This window comes from Eremomyces bilateralis (genome assembly GCF_010015585.1).
Source record: "Eremomyces bilateralis CBS 781.70 unplaced genomic scaffold P152scaffold_43, whole genome shotgun sequence".
In the NCBI taxonomy this organism is placed as follows: Eukaryota; Fungi; Ascomycota; class Dothideomycetes; order Eremomycetales; family Eremomycetaceae; genus Eremomyces; species Eremomyces bilateralis.
This window is the reverse complement of record NW_022985109.1, coordinates 68,834-85,823: the sequence shown is the minus strand read 5'-3', so window position 1 is coordinate 85,823 and position 16,990 is coordinate 68,834. Positions and strand designations below refer to the sequence as shown.

Genomic DNA, 16,990 nt, shown 5'->3' with positions numbered 1-16,990 from the left:
TAGAGCGTCGATAGAGGGTGATATACTGCTTTAGATAGAATAGTGATCTGATCGAGTGATACCTACGATCGATATAGTTGATTAGCTTCAGAACATGTTCTAAATATATTACGCAGGAAGATACTTACTTCACCATCCTCAATTGCAATATGTGATTCTTCATAGAAATCATCATCAAACATAAGCTGGAGATCTTCTTGGTCGACTTCATTACTCTCATCATCAGAATTCTCTTCAGATAGAAGAATTGGAGATTGAGCTACAGCATGGTTATTAATATACATATTTCAAACATGTTTGAAACATCTTACGCATTTTCCATATAGTTAGAGGGAGTGTGGGGTTGAATTGAGATGTGTGTATCCAGAAAGGTGAGCCGACCAACGTCGATCATAGACATAGGTCAACTGACCTCACGTGATTAACCTAACCCGATTAGGATGGTGAGCCGAACCTTTTTCAGGGTCAGCCGAGCTGTCACCACGAGGCATCTCCAAGTCATGTGCTTACGTCACGTGACTCCTTCCTAGCATTGTACTTAGCACGCATACCAACGTCCTCTTGTTCCTGATTCCTTAAGGATCAGTCTCTAGTCATAAGGGGCACACACCCTTTTCTATATATTTGCTACTCACAAGCTACTCGCTGACTCCTCACCTGATTCCACCCCTGTGTGCTCTGACAGTTATTATATATTTAGGTATGTCGGCGAAGAGTATAACTGTAATTAGGGTAACTTGTAAGCTGCCTTCTTAGCAACCATAATGATGTCTATACAAGCGACAAAACGATTTCCCATACACTGTGCATTACTTCTCCCGATGCAGAGATTGTTTTGGTGTATGCGGGCTCTGCTCATCTTGAAGGCCCACAGAACCGTCAATGCGGCTTGCGGACCATTTCTAGCGTTAGTGTAGATTCGGCTGCGTTGGCATATGTCCGATCCTTGGTTTGCATGGAAGAGTGTCCTGGAAAATCATACTAGTCTTTACTGTCTTTGACTCACGACTAATAGACTTAACCGAGTTGCCGAAAGTCGCAAGACATATCCTGGGTACCTATCCTAGAGGGTGAGCGAAAGTCTAAAGCAGCCTGAGCCTTAACTGAGCCATTGCTGAGTCTCACCGAGAGCTACAGAGAGCACATTCTAAGTTCTACCGCAAGCATGTCACGAAAGACGGCTGCTGTGTCAGCAAATCTACTCGATGAGGCAATGAAGCTACATCAACGCTCGAGTCCCGCAAGTCACTTCAAACACCTCCGTCTCCTGGTCCTAGTGCTTCCAACGAGTAGGCGATGAGTAGTAGTAGGAGACCGCAGAGCCAGGACGAAGCTGCACCTTTTGTACGTTGCGTGGAAGTGTGTTAATGACTGGTTCATACCCTGGCTACGCACGGCGACGCGAACGGGTGGAAAGCGATGTACCTGTGATGGATCAGAGGTCCGCAGACCTGGATGCCTTGTGGCCCTGTGGCCCGTTTGCTCTGTAAACACCAGAACAGATAAACGCCTCGCACACCTTAGATAGATTCCTCCTTCATAGCAACAATTCAATGTTTGCCTCACGATTGGAGATTCCCGACAGTGAGACTCTTACAGTACCTACAGATTTCCTCTTTAAAAACGCGGGGCGTAAACTTCTCGATTAGGCACGCTAAACTTAACAGGGTAGTTCACCTAGACACGGATTGCTTTTCACAATCATCTATCTCACACGCAATTTACGCCGACTCTAGCCCTAATACAGGGCTAGATAAAATAACAGCTGCTATTCGTACATTATAAATAGTGCCAGTTCCTTCGCTTCTCTAGAAAGGCGCTTGTATAGAAGGGCAGAAGTGTTGCATGGTTCCTCTATCACGCCATGAAGTCCTTTACAGCCATTGGGTTTTTCTTCGGAGGTCTTACATTCGCGAACGGAGCGGAACTCAGTAAACGACAAGGCTGCCCAAAAGTTTACACCTTTGGCGCCCGTGAAACCACTGTCTCTCAAGGCTATGGATCTGCTGGAGCTCTCGTCAACCAGATCAAGTCTGCTTTCCCCGGATCAGGTGCAGAAGCCATTGTTTACCCGGCATGCGGTGGCCAGGCAAGCTGCGGCGGTATCAGCTATGACAGTTCGGCATCCCAAGGAACGGCGGAGGTGGTGAAGGCTATTACGAATTACAACAAGAAGTGCCCCAATACCCAGATCATTCTAGTTGGATACTCTCAGGTGAGGACATGATTGTGACGGATTTGAGATTCAAAAGAATACTTACTAGTTCAAGGGGGGCCAAATCATGGACAATGCTCTGTGTGGAGGTGCTGGAACGCCGCTCTCCGGTCCGGCCTTGGCTGCTGTCAAGGCAGCGATCTTGATGGGAGATCCACACAATGTTTCTGGTCTTCCATACAATGTCGGCACCTGCAAAACTGGTGGCGTAAGTTATCCCGATATCTACAGGCACCGCATCTCAGGCTAAATTTTACCAGTTTGCCGCTCGTCCCAAGGGTTTCAGCTGCCCTGGTGGTGACAAGATCCAGTCTTACTGCGATTCTCCTGACCCGTATTGTTGCAAGGGAAATGATCAGCAAACCCACCAAGGATATGTTGGAAAATACGGCACGCAAGCCATGGAATTCATTAAGAGCAAGATACTGCTTAGCTGAGACTTCTAGACCAGAGGTCTTGGAATTGGCAAACAACACAATCCGCAAAATCGAACGCGCGATTCAGTCCGCTCGTGATACCAACGAAAGATAAAACTACAGACATCACAAGTGCCGACTGATCCCATGTAGCAAAGTTCTACTCGGTATTTGAGTATTTTAAGCATATAGAAACAGAATACCCGTAGCTCAGTTTTTCGCGCTAGCTTAGATGATTACATCTGTGACTACCAGGACTATCATTGGCCTAGCCGAATTCATTCAAAAATCCTGTCGGAAACTAAGTTAACTAACCTAAGTTAACTTAGTGATAACTATACGTGAGATTAGTCATCTAATGACTCATCCATGATTACACAGCGGACACGGGGGATATGAAATGCCTACGAAGAGCAAAGACGTCTCAGATGGGGGGCGTATTGAATCCTCTGAGGAGGAAGTTGTCTATGTACATGAGGAATATGCCAATTTATATGTGAAATGGGTGGAGTCAATCATCTGTGCGATGTATCAGTACAAAGGAGAAATCAGCCTGTTTAATGAGTCTCCATGGGAGGCATCAGGTGGGTTTTGCTCGTTGCATTGGAAACAGGCGGATACCTATAGGGTCTCTCGAATTTGGTAAATCCCGTCGTCAAATTGAGGCACGGTGCAACGCTGCTTTCCGGTATGCAGACCGATCCTAGGAAACACCACTACTACGCCTCCCCCACAGTCATGGAGGCAGATCCGCTGCTGTGGTAACCCTCGACAGCAAGGATCATGTAGTCGAACGATCCAAGTTTCATCCCAGATTTCGTCCACTCGTTGAGGTGGTTGCCCACGCTGATGGTTCCGCTCGAGCGCTTTTCGCGGCGGATAGACCAGTACTGTTGGAAGGTCTTGGTACCCTGGATGGACGGGGCATTGGTCCGAGTGGAAGTATAGACGTCGTAGGTACCCCCGTCGCTGCTAAATGAGTCCCTCTTTTGGCCACCTGAGCCCGGGTTGTAAGTGCCAAAGTTTTCGACAACGTAGTATTCGACGAGGGGATTGATGGTCCAACCGTAAACGGCGAGGTAGCTGTTGCCATTGGGATTATAAGAGCCGGAGAATGTGACGTTGCTTGATGAGGAGTGAGCTTTGCTGTGGTGGGTCGGAGAATTGGAGTAGCATGCTTACCGTGGTCCGCCAGGCTTCCATCCCTTTCCACCCACGAAATTGCCATTGTTACCGGACCAGGTGAGGCTGAATTGACCACCTGGTCCGTTCTGATAGTTCACGTTGGAGCCACCATCAGTCCAGAAGGAGTAGTAATAGCCACCATTAGTGCCCGTTGAGCTGGGAGTTCCCGCACGTTTGGAGATTTCTCCAAAGGCGCTTTCTTCAAGAGCAACGGCAGGGTCAGCAGATGGAGCAGAGAGGACACCGGCAACTGCTGCGAAAGCCACGAGGAAATAGAAGGAAACCATAGCGACAATATTGGAAGGCTGATCGTTCACCTCAGTGCTACTTCTGTTGAATTGTGATCCTATCCCTTATAGATTCTCTCGTCTCCGCTCGGATGGCTTTACTTCGACTCTGAGCTACTTAATGTGGAACATGGAGTGTAATTCGTATATCGTATTACAGTTAAGAATGAGGTAACATCGTCGAAAACAAATTGAACGTCGATGCCACCACTCGAAGGCACGCTTTTGCGTGGATACAGGGCATTGCTGTTTTCTCATGCTTGTATGAAGTTGATGAAGGTTGATTCTTTGGTTGCTAGGTCGCGTTCATGTATTTTAGCTTTGAAGGACACGGCATTCACGCATCCGGTGTCCCAATGGGCGATCTACCAATTTAGCCGACGATCCACCTCATTACCCCCCAGCTTCCCTCTTTTCTTCATATTTTGAGGTCTTCTGCTAGTCAAGGTGCAGCGATCAAGGTTGTTAGAGTACGATCTGTTTGGCGCTATTCGGTCTGTTACGCGAGAGGGCTAAAATACTCTAACGGATTGCGGCCAGAGGTTGGGGCTTAGATTCCCGGAAGCCCCGCCCCTCTGGAAAGCGTTCGGGCAACATCGGTCCAATGAGATACTCTCACGCTAATCGAAATATGGAGGGTGCTCCGGGCAGACTCCGGATAATCCGATCAAGAATACGATGATATTTTGATACGATTGTGACAGTCTTGGGCTTTGCCCAGTCTGTGTGTTGTGGCCTTGCGGCCTAAGGCAGAAGGGATGGGTAGACCGTTTGCCCACAGATGTAAATAGCAGATCGCAGTGAGAGAGATCTTCTCCTTCTCTCTTTAGCAATTCAACAGCGTTACCAGCTTACCAAATCCTTCGTGGTTTGGGCCCTTGACAACGATATGGTATAATCTTTGTTACGCGGCCTTCAATTTGCAAAGAAATGGATATCTATTATCGTAGGCAGTTGACCGCAGGTGCGGAGACCTCGGCACCTAGGGTTCGGGCCTACGATAAGATTGAAACCTATGCCCGTTTCTCTTTCGCCCTGTTTGTATGACTGCTATCAGCGAACATGATCATCCACTAAGCCTTACGGAATACCTTCATACTCGGGAACGTTAGAGCAAATCTTGGTAAGTTATGCCCTATCATCCGTAAATGTAATATTCTCGCTTCTGGACCGGAAGAACCGGTTCCCTCGCGGACTAACCTCTGGTCCTGAGCTCTGCTCGCACCAAAATCTCGTTAAGTTGCTTTAGGACCAGCAGGCACGGTGTCTCTTCTCCACACAGCATCTCATCTCCACATCGAATCGTTCACTGAAAACGCGACGACGTTTGCCAAGAGCTTTAGCTAAAATCATGGAATATCAAGGTCGTTAGGCTTGTCGAGATGGACTCGTGCGATCTGATTGTCATTCCGGAATCAAATGGGATATAAATGAACTTCCTAGTCAGAATCACGCTTCCTCTATTCCTCCGGTCACACAGTCTCCTCAACAAATCTCTTAGGCTACAGAGCTTATACTTCCGTTTTTCACTTGGTCTATTCCTGTCAAATTGCAGTCAGTGGCACTCCTTAGTCTTTTGGCCGCCGCAAGTGAGGCTACCCTCAGCTTGGTGGGCGTAGTGGTGGATTGGGCGGCTCTGGTGGCGGACTATTCTGGGGAGGGGCCTTTAGAGGATCTAGCGGAGGCCTTAGAGGACTGGGCGGATCAAGCGGAAGCCTCGGAGGACTTCTTGGTGGGTTTGTTTGGTGGAGGCGGCGGAATCGGAGGGGCTTTGGGGGGACCTAGCACTGGTGGCAGTGGCCCGTATACAGCGGTGAGTATCCCTCCAGCCAAGCCGCGGAAAACGAACATAAACTGATCTTCTTAGGAACACTCAACTGACCCAGGTGTTACGGTTATCCTCAAGGATTGATGCCTCAGGCATCACTAGTCAGGTGATCAACCATCTGTATCTAGACATCCCCAACTAGTTAGGCTCCATAGAAGTCAATCAATATAATCAGTCTTCTACTTTTGTCGTCTTCACAACACCAGGTCTACCTTAACACACCATCTATCTTCTTAAGGAGATTCCCGCAGATCTGAAGCTGCCTGTACTCGTTTGGGGAATAGAGGTTGTATTGCCGACGATACCGGTTTCTAAGGGGCTCTAACCGAATGGGCTTCCTACGGCTTCCTGGTCATTGCTAATGGTAGTCTAGGCGGCTCTAGCCTGACTAAATCGGAATGGTTGCTCTAATCGATTAAGTTTATTACTCAAAACGCCGGTAAAGGAAAATATGCTAATGTTGATGCGAGCAAAATTGCTGCTGCAGGACAGAGCTGCGGTAGTCTCGAGGCATACGATGTCGCACCCGATCCTCGCGTCTCGGCCGTTGGGATTTTCAACTCCGGAGCATTCAGCGACTCAGCATCACAACAAGCGGTCGCTAAACTGCACCAGCCTGTCTTCTATTTCCTTGGTGGTTCATCGGATATCGCCTTTGAAAATGTACGTTTTTTGGCACTATGTCCGCAGCTCATAGTCGATGCTAATCTATTATCAGGGCGAACGTGATTTTAAAAACCTACCCAGCAATATTCCATCATGGAAAGGCAACTTGCCTGTTGGCCATATGGCGACCTGGGCGGACAAGGACGGTGGCAAATTCGGGGTTGCTGGCACTAATTGGTTGATGTGGTTGCTAAAGGATGATCAAGGAGCAGCGCGATGTCTCACTGGCGGCGGTGCCCAACAAGAAGGGTGGGACGTAGCGGTGAAGAACTTGCAAAGTATCTAGGTCACCGCGAAGAGTCAGTGTCCAGAACTAGGAGTTTGAACAACTTTTGTATGCAATTTAATTTCTTGCCCTCTACCGGTAAGACGGTCGCCAGCAAACTACATTCGACATCATCAGGGTTGGGATGGCGACAGAAGGTCCCTCCCGGGACATTTGGGTCAAATTGTTCTATCCCGAGGATACTCAGCTATCGGCGTGAGGGTTCGGAGCGCTACGTGCCACGGATCGCAACATCAACGTGTGGTTTAGAACGCTACGTGCCAAGGAACGCTGTGCGCCACGGAACGGACTCTCCCGAACGGGGCCCCGAACAGTGGGTGGACGACGAGTGGGTGAGTGACGTGAGGATTGGAAACGGAAAACGGCGCTGATATAACCCGATATGATGGCGCTAAAGTACAAACGGTAATTCTGTTACACTCATTATCTATACGGAGTGTTGAAGGGGTGATTAGTCAACCGCATCTGGGTGCGGATTATATAGCCTGCAGACTTCCCACCTTTCTAGGCTGTTCATCAATCGAAAACTAAGGATCATATTGTACACCAAATATCACGGAGTACAGGCGTTGGTAGTAAGCTGGTAAGCTTAAATCAATTCACAACGTAAAGCTAAACTGAGCATTTTAAGTGGAGCCGCGTGCTCATTTCGTTGTCCTGAGCAGTCACATGATTATTTCCTCACCCGGGGACCAATAATAGAGTCTCTTGGCCCGGCGGATGGTATGAACCGTATCAGTGTGTGCCCCTTATCAGTGGCTGTCTGATCGGGGCTCAGCGCCGCCGTCAATACCAATGAATCGCATTCCGTTATTTCCGCCATGACTCCTCCCATTCCGGGCCACGGCCCAAGCGCCACAATGGATTCACATATAATCCCAATAGAATCCGATTTGACAAGTTTCTTTCGACTCAACGCCATGTTTAATTTCCAAACCGCCTTTCCACATTTTGCTCGCCTATTTTCTTGTGCAAGTATACGATGATCCATTGAAACTGGAGCGATCTCGATGGCAGGTAATACATCAATTGTGAGCGCGTTCATGCGGGAGCGAAAAGCCACGAGGATGAGCCACGGGCGGAAAAAAGTGTCTGTGGTTACAGGAACCTGCAAAGCCATGCTGTTCACCAAGAAATGGGAGGTCACAGCAGCCGATAGAAACAATAAACTGAAGCTTAACGACGTGGTACTTCGACACTGAATAGAATTGCGGAGGCGTCCAGTCATGCAGAGGCCAGAATGAGCTGACAAGGGGCATGCCGAAAATACAGGATTGCCGTGGAGATGGGTCCGACATTCCGGACTACCCACGCACCATGCAAGTGGAACAACCGAAAGAGGCAGCTGGTTTATATTCAGGATCGCTGGTAGAATGCTGGTGGCACATTTGGCAGTCTAGCAGACGTAAGAATTGCCACACATACAACACTGCTTTTCTACGTTCCGCTCCCGTTTCGGATGAGGGATGAAAAAGTCTGTTCTCTGTTAGGAAATCGATGGCATTTATATAAGCATAATGCAAAAGCAGTACTATGTTACGATGAGCACTCGGATGGCTTTGATGGCTCAGCCAGAGTAGTAATTTGTACCTGACTTAGACTCTGTCAATGGCAACCTGGGTGCCTGATCGCCTGATCGCCTGAGACTAGACTCGTGACTTTCGATCGCCGTCGGTCGCACCGTTATCTTAACGGGCACGAACCCAGGATCTAAAGTAGAGATATGCAGATATAAGCCATTCAATTCCTTGGGAGGGCATGGCAGGCATGGTATGGCACAGAATTTTCAGAGACACTAGAAATTGATACAAATAAGAGGATGTTGCGAAATACGATTCTCCAGCCTGGGCAGGTTGTCAGGTAAACATGGGACAGGGACAGGGACAAGGTTTCCCCAGTTCCCATCGGCTCCCCTAGCACACGGCTAGGTCTTGCTGCGAGTCACTCAGAAGCCTCAGTAACCCTCGAATTCTCCGTTCAACGCACAAAACCGCCAAATCTGCGATCCATTGATTCATGGCTGTGTCGCGTAACCGTATGACCCCGTACTTGTACCACGGTTCGAGCTACTGCTCTGACTCAGTTCCTACGCCCGTTCAACCCCCCGTCCCCCCCCTGCCATTTACTGGCACACGAGACGCTAAGGAATTTAGGCTTTCGGCTGGGATCAGACCGGTCGACCCTACCTCCCGAAGGCGAAAATTGGACCTTCTGAAACCTGGAGGATGTGCATTAAAACGACGCGGTGTCTACATCCTGTTTGTCCCCTGGGATATTTGTCGATCATCCTATTCGTTTGTTAAATTCCGGCGACAGTAGCTTCATGATCGACCCTGCACGAGAAACGGGCAGCTCCGTCTCAATGACTGGGAGGATACCGTGCTGTTGGAACTTCAACCCTTACCCGTCTCCTCGCCTTTGCTTACGCTCGTCGTCGTCAAGCGTAATTTACTCTCCTGATGGCCGCTAACGTCAACCCGGAATTGATGGCCCCTCCGCCCGACCCAAATGAGTCCCGACAAGGCGTTCTACTTGGGCCTCTCACAGTACTACTGCTCCTTTCCTTGGGGTTTTATGGCTTACGGCTCTACTCACGGATCCGGCCGAAGATGAGGGTCAGTTGGGATGATTATAGCATCACCTTATCAGTTGTAAGTCCTTTTGCGTGTGCTAGTAATTCTTCAACGCTAAAGCCTGTAGATATTGGCTATAATTCTGTTTGGTGTGACGTGCCAGAGCGCGGCCTACGGCTTTGGCCGCCATGCAATTACCGTCACTCCCAACCATATGGTTGGGATTATGCTCTTGACCTACATCTCCCAGCTTGCGCTGATGTGGTCGGTGACCTTCACGAAGATCAGTGTAGCCTTCATGCTCCTCCGCATCCGACGAAGCAAGATCTGGATATGGGGCATGTGGGGCTCGATCGTCATTCTTATGGGAGCGGCCATCGCGTACACTGTCATTATATCAACGGAATGTATACCGACCAGCGACTTTTGGAACCGAGCTGTGAAACCTGAGTTAGCAGCGCACTGCAGAAAACCAAAGAAAGGATTCTATACCGTAATTTCAACTTCAAGTGCGTTACTGATTTTTCGTCCTACCTGAAATCGATCCAAGCAGACCTTTATATGCACTTTAATCGGTTCTTACCGTCCGCTCCTACTCCGCATGTTCAAAGAGGAATGAATAGTGGAACCGAGGAGCGGTCCTTGTACTGTGCTTGCTGCCCTCTCCCATCATTGTCACCTACTAACGGCGTCCTACCTAGTCATTATTATCATCAGCGACGTGTTTTTCTCTCTCATCCCGCTCACCTTCATTTTCAAAATCAATCGACCCCTCCGCGAAAAGATAGTCCTCGCCATTCTCATGGCCATGGGTCTCTGCGCATCAGTTGCAAGCATCGTTAGGGTGGTCAGCGGCGTCTCCGTCTTCAAAACCCCCGATAATGGTTCAACCGCGTCCCTCATGGACCCCACCTGGGATAGCGTGTACCTACTGGTATGGGGCTTTGTTGAGGTCTACCTTGGAATCGTTGCCGCTTGCGTGCCGTGTCTCAAGGCATTCTTTGAACGTGCCCTGAGACGTGTCGGCATCACCGTCAACGGGAGCAGCAGAACCAGCGGGGCCCATCCAAGTCAATGGACCACGATGCGGCGGGGCGCTTATGACTTAAAATCGGAGAGCCCAAGGTCGAGGGGTGCTTGGCCAGGCCATACCAGCGATTGTTACCCAGGAACCTACGATAACAGCGAATACGAATTACTTGAGTCCGACAGAGTTGTTCTGAAGCAGACGGACTTAGATATTCGCACGGAATTCGTGAAATCTTGAGTTGCTATTACATTTTGTTCTTCCTTACCCTTTTTCTCCTTTCAGATTTACACGGCGGATACGCTGTGTCTACCGTTCCCCCCAAGGCAGATTCTGTATAAAAAGTCGGATACACTGGAGTTATCAGTATACGGTGTGAGACGCAACGGCCCAACCAACTGCGACACAATGCCAAAAGAGACACCAGTATCCATGCTCAGGCGGAACCTGGGTATTGGGCCTTATATACTGCAAGGATCCTTACATACGGAGTCAGGAATTAGTGGAGTGCTGTATATGATAAGCATTCCGAACTCATGGTCCTGGGAGTATGGCATTCGATTCAGCGTAACGAAACGAGTCCCATGATGGGACATATTATACATAATACTACCGCTCCTACATTGGATTATGACCGGCCAACGTCAGAAGCTGCACAAGCCAATGAGAATTGTCTTTCAAGTCAAAAAACAGCCTGATATGTATTGTGATCTCCTGGTTCTCCGCCTACGGATGGTCACTACCTTCATATATAGACTTGAGTAACCGTTTGTTCATACTTAAAGAATTTAGAATGATACCATAGTCATAAACATGAACTGAACCTCTTGAAGCTTCACCCAACAATTTCATGTACTTATATATCCGTGCCCCATTACCGCCCTACAACCTCCGGTTATTGGTACTCCGACGCCAAACGCTCAACCCACACCAAAACCTCAATTATACTACCATCATCTATATATTAGAACTCAGGATGTGTGACGGAACGCCATTCAGGGAACAGACGCCTCTAGTTATTCTTTCGTGAACCGGTCCACCTCCGAATTCCCCTCTGCTGTTAATCTGTGAGGACACAGGACAGAGACATCTCCAAGTCACGTGCCTACGTCACGTGACCCTTTCCTAGTATTGTTTCGATAAACCGAGTTTCGCGTTACAGTCCTTGCCCTGATTCCATTATGAGTTCGTGCGTTTTATCTTCCTCCTTGGTCCGGAATTTATCCCATTGGTGACATAATCACCAATACGGGGATAATTCTTGGGGATTTCCTCTATTCTGTGACACTATTAAGGCTCATTTTGCACCCATATATATGCTACCAAATGGAAGAATGAGATGGTCGTCCTTGAGATGCTTCAAAGAGGCGCTGAAGTATATTCGACAGCTGAGGGCGTACCTCATGTATGCTCTACGCTGCGGCCTTAGAGAGGATGTAGTAAAAGCCCTCAGAGAGGAACTCCGCCCTCCTCTAGGACACCGGAGTCGTCTGGCTCTCGTCAAATATCGACTAATGAGATCTTTGCTGGCGGCACAAATCCGGACATTTCGATGGTACAGTAACTTACTGGGACCCGCTGGGTCTATTAAAAGAGTGCCCTCAAGCCACAGCAATCCTAGCCGCTTTTGTCAGGGTCTTGCTCTAACTTCTTTCACCGTGCGAGCACCTCGTTGTTCCGCATCCCAGTCCGCTAACGTATTCGAGGAAGAAATGAAATACGGATGGTTAGCCCCTAGCACCCGTTCTCGAAGCCGATAGAAGGTTGTGAAGAAGTTTTGCTAGTGGAGTCTGCGCCCTAAGAAGTTGATTTAGATCTGATTGATATATATCCATCTAGAAGTACGTAGATTGGTATATTTGGCGTTAAGACCTGGCGTTTGCATTCTACTATCATAATAAGCTGGTTCGGATCGGAAACTTATGGATAAGAGAAAGCTGTAGTTGTAGAGACGGTAACGGTTATCGCCGAGTGATGTCATCATCCTATTGCTTGCTATGCTGTAATAATGACGGTGTTTGGATCTCGGACCGTGGCCGCCTAACCAGCAATTTAACTTACTACTATATCGCGAATGATCACTCCTAGAATCCCAACATGCCAGAAACGTTCAAAGCTATTCTAAGTAGGATCAGCAACGATCTAGATCAACGACGAGCTGATCTAACCGGCCTCGAAACGGAATTCTCCCGCCGCAGAGGAACAATCGCGCAGCACACAAGATCCGATTGCATCGAGTTACAAGCCTTCGACATTTGTACCGACATCTGCAAACTAGCCCTCGGGGATTTGAGTATAATGGATGCTATTATAAGAGCGAGATTAAGGGAGCAGTCTAAGGTAGACTGTCGCCTTCAGAGTTGGAAATTCGCTCAGAGTCTGGTCTTTAGGGACGGAAACATATATTTGAACTCGATTGGGTTTAATATCTGTACTAAAATCAGCCACTTCAAAGCTCACGGTTGCAGACTTGGAAGTAGTTCGCGGAATGACACTTATGTGGGAACTGAAAACAAGAACCATGAAATAGACAGTGCTACGCAACAGCAACGGACGACCGACAAGGAAACAACAGGGAACGGCGGACGCCTTGGAGCTGGATGTGTCAGAGGGGACACAGGTCCACGTATCATGACCATGGGAGACCTTTTAAACAAATCAGCTCAATCGGCTGAGCCACCGCCAGCGGCGGCAAAACCATTAACCAAACGTCGGCCAAATCACAGCCTGCAGATAGTTTTAGCGGCTCGCTTCGTCCAGGACAATTCAGAGTTACCCTTTCCTCGATTATTGGACTACCTCCATAGTTTGTGTCTATTTGTTTAGTGTTTGTAGGTGCATATACAAAATTTGTCTGACCATGCATTGGTAATCTCCCCCTGCATGATGGAACACATGAGCGTGCCGGAACAATTAGAGGAAACACCCTCTACTCACATGTATAAGACTACCGGGGATTTTGAAATGCTCTTCGCAAGTTTTGCAAAGTTTGCACCTTCATATGATCGAGATACTCCTGCGACCCAGTAAAACAGGATTATATTAACCCGATGAGCACTAAGCCATCAGCAATCTTCAACCGATACAGTGATCTGTAATGCTCCCTTGAAGATCCCTGGATAGGAGCTGACCTAGACTGTAAGGATTCATGCTGGGACTCGACTCGAAAACCGGCGGATCAATCTAGAGAAGCTGGAAGTCAGGCTCAACGGAATAACTTCTACTTTGATGGAGTACACGCTGATTGAGCGTTCATCGTACAAAGGAGGCGATATAGAGATGGTTTCTCGAACGAAAACCTAGCTTTTCGCTTCGACTTCACCTCATTTCACTGAGCTCTAGAATTTGAAGCTAAATGTTAAAGCCTGCGATCCTTATTAATAGTCTAAATTGTGAACTCTTGAAAGTCATGAAGAGTACTTTCGTAGAGTAGACCGCAATCCTAAGTGTCTTGTCCTCTAATCTAACGTCCTCTCCCTATTCTCTTCCGAGCCTTGAGAGAATTCGACCTAGTAGGCTCTAATAAGTGAATCCTTCCTCAAGCTTTGCATTTTCACCCAGATCTGAGAGAGATCGGGGCTAGGTACGAATATGGAACGTCTCTCCTGTTCTCTATGCTCGTCTCCTCTTTCTGGGCCTTTGACGACAACGATAGTATTGCCGATGAAACTCTTCTATCAAATTCTGGCATTTTCGAAGGTGCTCAATGGGCTCTCACGTGTTTGCTGAACTTGGCCATCCTTTCCATTTTACTCTATACGTCCCGTCTGTTGGTTTATGACCGACAATAGCTTCAACCTCTTACTCCTCTTCGTCACCTTCTGACTCCACCTCATCATCTTCTACCCGCAGTAATGGGTATTTGGCGATGCCCTCGATAGGAGAATCTCCTGTACCCTTTGGAAGGCTGTCTAGAATTGATTAACTTGTATATAGCTTTAAAGTCGACGGTGAAGACCTACTCCTAAAAGTAGCGATAACGCCATTCGATACTAGCAGTGGATCGATGGGAACATCTCGGTCGTGCGGCGATCGGCTGTCATGCTGTTCACAATTGGCGCGGTCATGCTCACTGACCCGTCGCCCATCGTGTGCGGGTGTAGCGATATGGTCTGCATTAAAAACAAATTAAGCCACTCTGTCTCCTCTGGAAAAAGTTTTGCTACTCACCCTGAGCTCCACGTAGCACAAGATAATCAGGTTTATGCACCTCGCTAGCACCTTTGAGACTAGAGAACGCATAATCCGGCAGCGTCACCGTCCGATTGTGGCCGTCATAGACATCAGCTCTCCTGTGGCCAGCGAAATGTTTAATGGAGAGGCAGGTGTCATTCTCAGGGTCAGCAGCATCCTCGGAATCCGGACCGGACATGGCAGCGAAATCCGGCTCAGCCAGGATCCCAGCCGGATTACCATCGTGTTTGCGATCATCTTCTATCCTGGATTAGCTCAGACACCATGTCCGCCAATTCTCCGATCTTAACTCTGCCGGTAAGGTCGATCTTTTCGATTTCCGTTATTAAAGCAGCTGATTCAAGGTTATCTCCCAAATCAACGGAACAATCGTCAATATCTATAAATTCAGCGTCCGAAATGAAATCCGGCGTAGGAATACGCTGAGAACCCTGGTCGGTAGGGCCGGGTTTTGGCTCGTCGCTCAAGGTATAGTACGGTCCAGAAGCAGCATCCGAGTTTACCAGATCAATATCAGGATAGACAGAGCAACCGCTGTCGAATATCGGTGCGCAGTCGAAGCCGGCTGGCGGTGAAGGAGTTCTTACTGACAACTTTGCCGAGCGTTGTTCAACTAGATTCGAGGCAATGGAATCAACGGTGCTATTTAGGAATACACATGTCGTCTCCTGCTCCTCTTCGTTGTCACTGCAGGCCTTGCGTCGCTTGCAGTTTCTGCGGAAGTAAGGTTCTGCAATTTCCGGTCTGCGCCGCTTACCTTGCCCACACTGCCTTGATATCTCAGGGATACGCACACCGTGGCGGTCATGGAGGTGGAGCTGTAGCTCAAGGAGGGAAGTAAACGATCCATGGCGGCATTTCGGTTCGAACTTGGAATCCTCGTAGTGCGATTGATAATGACGGTACCAGGTATGGCGCCACGGAAATTGACGCATTCGTGCAGAAGCTGGTAATCGCGGATTGATTAAGCAACACTCGCAAAATCCCGCAACCGCAAGAACTCCGTCATATACGAGCGGATCAACCCAAATAGGAAACTGGGCAATATAGTCGATGTGGCCTTGGCAGTGCCCCTCCCATTCCTCCCGGTCATGAATCCAGACATTGTAAAGGAAGCAGAGCTCGGCGAATCCATGAATCTTAGTGTAATAGGCCTTGTAGCAGTCCAGAATATGTCTCTAGTCGTACTTGTGACTGGGCAGGGAACAAAAGCACCGGTCTGGCTCTAAACCCAGTCGAAATTCCACCTCTTTATCCCGAAGGTAGAGAGTGAGGAGATCTTCGATAACTTACATACCAATTGGGCTCCTTAACGGCACCTCTTCGAACAAGTTGACCTCGAGGCGACGCCTTTCTCGCGACAGCATAAATCTGAAGCGAGAGTATATCTCATGCTCGTATCTGGGCGGATTATCGTAGGCCTGGCTTGCCCGCAACCGTTTTAATCTATCTAGTTTTAGCGATTCCAGCATCCTTGGTAACTTCGAATATTTTCGTTTCCCCATCTATCTGCCTTTGCAATTTCTGATATTCTCTGCTACGCTGAAGGTTATGGAGCTCTTCCGCGGGCAGGGACTGCAGCAGATATGGGATGTAGGGAATGTTCAGCTGTCGGCTAATTTCAAGGACGTCCGTTCTCTTATCTTTGTCAAGAAAGTTTGCCGCCCCGTCGATGGTTTCTCTGGGTTGGTAATGCCCGCGGAAAATGCCTGCTTTGGCGTGACCTGCAAGTCGCATGCGGGACGGTTCCGAGTTTTGTCCATCTGAGAGAACAATTAGTAGTAATAATAATAATAATAAGAATCAATTTAACGTACTATCTGGATCCCTTTCGGGTCTATGAGCACGATATTCTATCTGGTCTGCCGCGGGCAAAAGTTTCCCCGTAGCCCTGAGGCTGCGGGTATATAAAATCCCGCCTCCTCCCTTTAGTAGACTATCTTAAACGTTTATTATCTATCCGTAAGAGTCGGTGTTTCCGCCTACGCGGAGAGCTTATTCTGGCACGTCGTGGAGGAGCTGGAACGGTTTCTAGTCCTCTATTACCTCCTCCTTAACTTCCTTGGCCACCCGGTATTGCTCTAGGCCTCCCGCATTGATCAGCCACCTTGCTGCGTGGCGCACCTTGTCCCTGTTATGCAATATCCTCTTAAAGTCCGTTGTTCCAGCTCGTTAGAGGAGCTCGATCCTCTGGTCGGTCCGCTGCGGGCAAAATGTAAGGAGATAGTAGAGAGACTGTCGGGGGGCACCGTACTCATACGCTGGGTGGATTCCAGGGATACTAATTTTTGCGAGCCATCCTTTAACTCTAAC

General features: G+C 48.5%; 10 protein-coding genes across 10 annotated transcripts; 4 read left to right on the top strand and 6 right to left on the bottom strand.

Moving 5' to 3' along the window:
• The first annotated feature begins 1,715 nt into the window (after positions 1-1,715).
• P152DRAFT_462916 (cutinase) lies at positions 1,716-3,042 on the top strand. Its single transcript, XM_033680436.1, has 3 exons — positions 1,716-2,215; positions 2,271-2,423; positions 2,476-3,042. The coding sequence occupies exons 1-3, from the start codon at positions 1,865-1,867 to the stop codon at positions 2,650-2,652; spliced, it is 681 nt and encodes a 226-aa protein (XP_033529737.1). The 5' UTR covers positions 1,716-1,864; the 3' UTR covers positions 2,653-3,042.
• On the bottom strand, positions 3,002-4,203 carry P152DRAFT_257128 (endo-1,4-beta-xylanase). Its single transcript, XM_033674758.1, has 2 exons — positions 3,814-4,203; positions 3,002-3,756 (listed from the first exon to the last, which is right to left on the bottom strand). The coding sequence occupies exons 1-2, from the start codon at positions 4,101-4,103 to the stop codon at positions 3,351-3,353; spliced, it is 696 nt and encodes a 231-aa protein (XP_033529736.1). The 5' UTR covers positions 4,104-4,203; the 3' UTR covers positions 3,002-3,350.
• Positions 4,204-5,033: 830 nt separating this feature from the next.
• P152DRAFT_453167 (uncharacterized protein) lies at positions 5,034-6,883 on the top strand (the record flags this gene model as incomplete). Its single annotated transcript, XM_033678344.1, has 5 exons — positions 5,034-5,144; positions 5,182-5,226; positions 5,605-5,916; positions 6,352-6,594; positions 6,650-6,883. 5 exons carry the CDS (start codon positions 5,034-5,036, stop codon positions 6,881-6,883), a joined length of 945 nt encoding a protein of 314 aa, XP_033529735.1.
• A 602-nt stretch (positions 6,884-7,485) lies between these two features.
• P152DRAFT_257122 (uncharacterized protein) lies at positions 7,486-8,307 on the bottom strand. The gene has a single exon (XM_033674757.1). It carries the CDS (start codon positions 8,109-8,111, stop codon positions 7,557-7,559), a length of 555 nt encoding a protein of 184 aa, XP_033529734.1. The 5' UTR covers positions 8,112-8,307; the 3' UTR covers positions 7,486-7,556.
• A 697-nt stretch (positions 8,308-9,004) lies between these two features.
• Positions 9,005-11,177, top strand: P152DRAFT_462912 (uncharacterized protein). Its single transcript, XM_033680435.1, has 3 exons — positions 9,005-9,534; positions 9,584-9,965; positions 10,158-11,177. Exons 1-3 carry the CDS (start codon positions 9,343-9,345, stop codon positions 10,721-10,723), a joined length of 1,140 nt encoding a protein of 379 aa, XP_033529733.1. The 5' UTR covers positions 9,005-9,342; the 3' UTR covers positions 10,724-11,177.
• A 1,026-nt stretch (positions 11,178-12,203) lies between these two features.
• On the top strand, positions 12,204-13,309 carry P152DRAFT_499435 (uncharacterized protein; the record flags this gene model as incomplete). The annotated part of the gene is made up of 1 exon (XM_033682296.1): positions 12,204-13,309. The coding sequence occupies exon 1, from the start codon at positions 12,581-12,583 to the stop codon at positions 13,307-13,309; it is 729 nt and encodes a 242-aa protein (XP_033529732.1). The 5' UTR covers positions 12,204-12,580.
• An 898-nt stretch (positions 13,310-14,207) lies between these two features.
• On the bottom strand, positions 14,208-14,855 carry P152DRAFT_485744 (uncharacterized protein; the record flags this gene model as incomplete). The annotated part of the gene is made up of 3 exons (XM_033682063.1): positions 14,208-14,394; positions 14,446-14,595; positions 14,654-14,855. The coding sequence occupies 3 exons, from the start codon at positions 14,853-14,855 to the stop codon at positions 14,285-14,287; spliced, it is 462 nt and encodes a 153-aa protein (XP_033529731.1). The 3' UTR covers positions 14,208-14,284.
• A 461-nt stretch (positions 14,856-15,316) lies between these two features.
• On the bottom strand, positions 15,317-15,664 carry P152DRAFT_462909 (uncharacterized protein). Its single transcript, XM_033680434.1, has one exon. It carries the CDS (start codon positions 15,525-15,527, stop codon positions 15,324-15,326), a length of 204 nt encoding a protein of 67 aa, XP_033529730.1. The 5' UTR covers positions 15,528-15,664; the 3' UTR covers positions 15,317-15,323.
• On the bottom strand, positions 15,556-15,855 carry P152DRAFT_370646 (uncharacterized protein; the record flags this gene model as incomplete). The annotated part of the gene is made up of 1 exon (XM_033675504.1): positions 15,556-15,855. A coding segment is annotated over one exon (300 nt), but the record flags the coding sequence as incomplete, so codon positions are not given.
• A 3-nt stretch (positions 15,856-15,858) lies between these two features.
• P152DRAFT_256927 (uncharacterized protein) lies at positions 15,859-16,628 on the bottom strand. Its single transcript, XM_033674755.1, has one exon. It carries the CDS (start codon positions 16,412-16,414, stop codon positions 16,124-16,126), a length of 291 nt encoding a protein of 96 aa, XP_033529728.1. The 5' UTR covers positions 16,415-16,628; the 3' UTR covers positions 15,859-16,123.
• Between the last annotated feature and the right edge of the window lie 362 nt (positions 16,629-16,990).

What these genes read in the sequence shown, in the direction of transcription:
- P152DRAFT_257128 (XM_033674758.1), bottom strand. Translation starts at nt 4,103, where the DNA reads ATGGTTTCCTTCTATTTCCTCGTGGCTTTCGCAGCAGTTGCCGGTGTC. An exon ending in TGGAAGCCTGGCGGACCACG is followed by an intron (nt 3,757 to 3,813) that starts GTAAGCATGCTA and finishes CTCCTCATCAAG; the next exon opens with CAACGTCACATTCTCCGGCT.
- P152DRAFT_462909 (XM_033680434.1), bottom strand. Translation starts at nt 15,527, where the DNA reads ATGGATCGTTTACTTCCCTCCTTGAGCTACAGCTCCACCTCCATGACC.
- P152DRAFT_462916 (XM_033680436.1), top strand. Translation starts at nt 1,865, where the DNA reads ATGAAGTCCTTTACAGCCATTGGGTTTTTCTTCGGAGGTCTTACATTC. An exon ending in TTCTAGTTGGATACTCTCAG is followed by an intron (nt 2,216 to 2,270) that starts GTGAGGACATGA and finishes TACTAGTTCAAG; the next exon opens with GGGGGCCAAATCATGGACAA. An exon ending in GCACCTGCAAAACTGGTGGC is followed by an intron (nt 2,424 to 2,475) that starts GTAAGTTATCCC and finishes AAATTTTACCAG; the next exon opens with TTTGCCGCTCGTCCCAAGGG.
- P152DRAFT_257122 (XM_033674757.1), bottom strand. Translation starts at nt 8,111, where the DNA reads ATGACTGGACGCCTCCGCAATTCTATTCAGTGTCGAAGTACCACGTCG.
- P152DRAFT_462912 (XM_033680435.1), top strand. Translation starts at nt 9,343, where the DNA reads ATGGCCGCTAACGTCAACCCGGAATTGATGGCCCCTCCGCCCGACCCA. An exon ending in ATAGCATCACCTTATCAGTT is followed by an intron (nt 9,535 to 9,583) that starts GTAAGTCCTTTT and finishes TAAAGCCTGTAG; the next exon opens with ATATTGGCTATAATTCTGTT. An exon ending in TACCGTAATTTCAACTTCAA is followed by an intron (nt 9,966 to 10,157) that starts GTGCGTTACTGA and finishes CGTCCTACCTAG; the next exon opens with TCATTATTATCATCAGCGAC.
- P152DRAFT_256927 (XM_033674755.1), bottom strand. Translation starts at nt 16,414, where the DNA reads ATGCGACTTGCAGGTCACGCCAAAGCAGGCATTTTCCGCGGGCATTAC.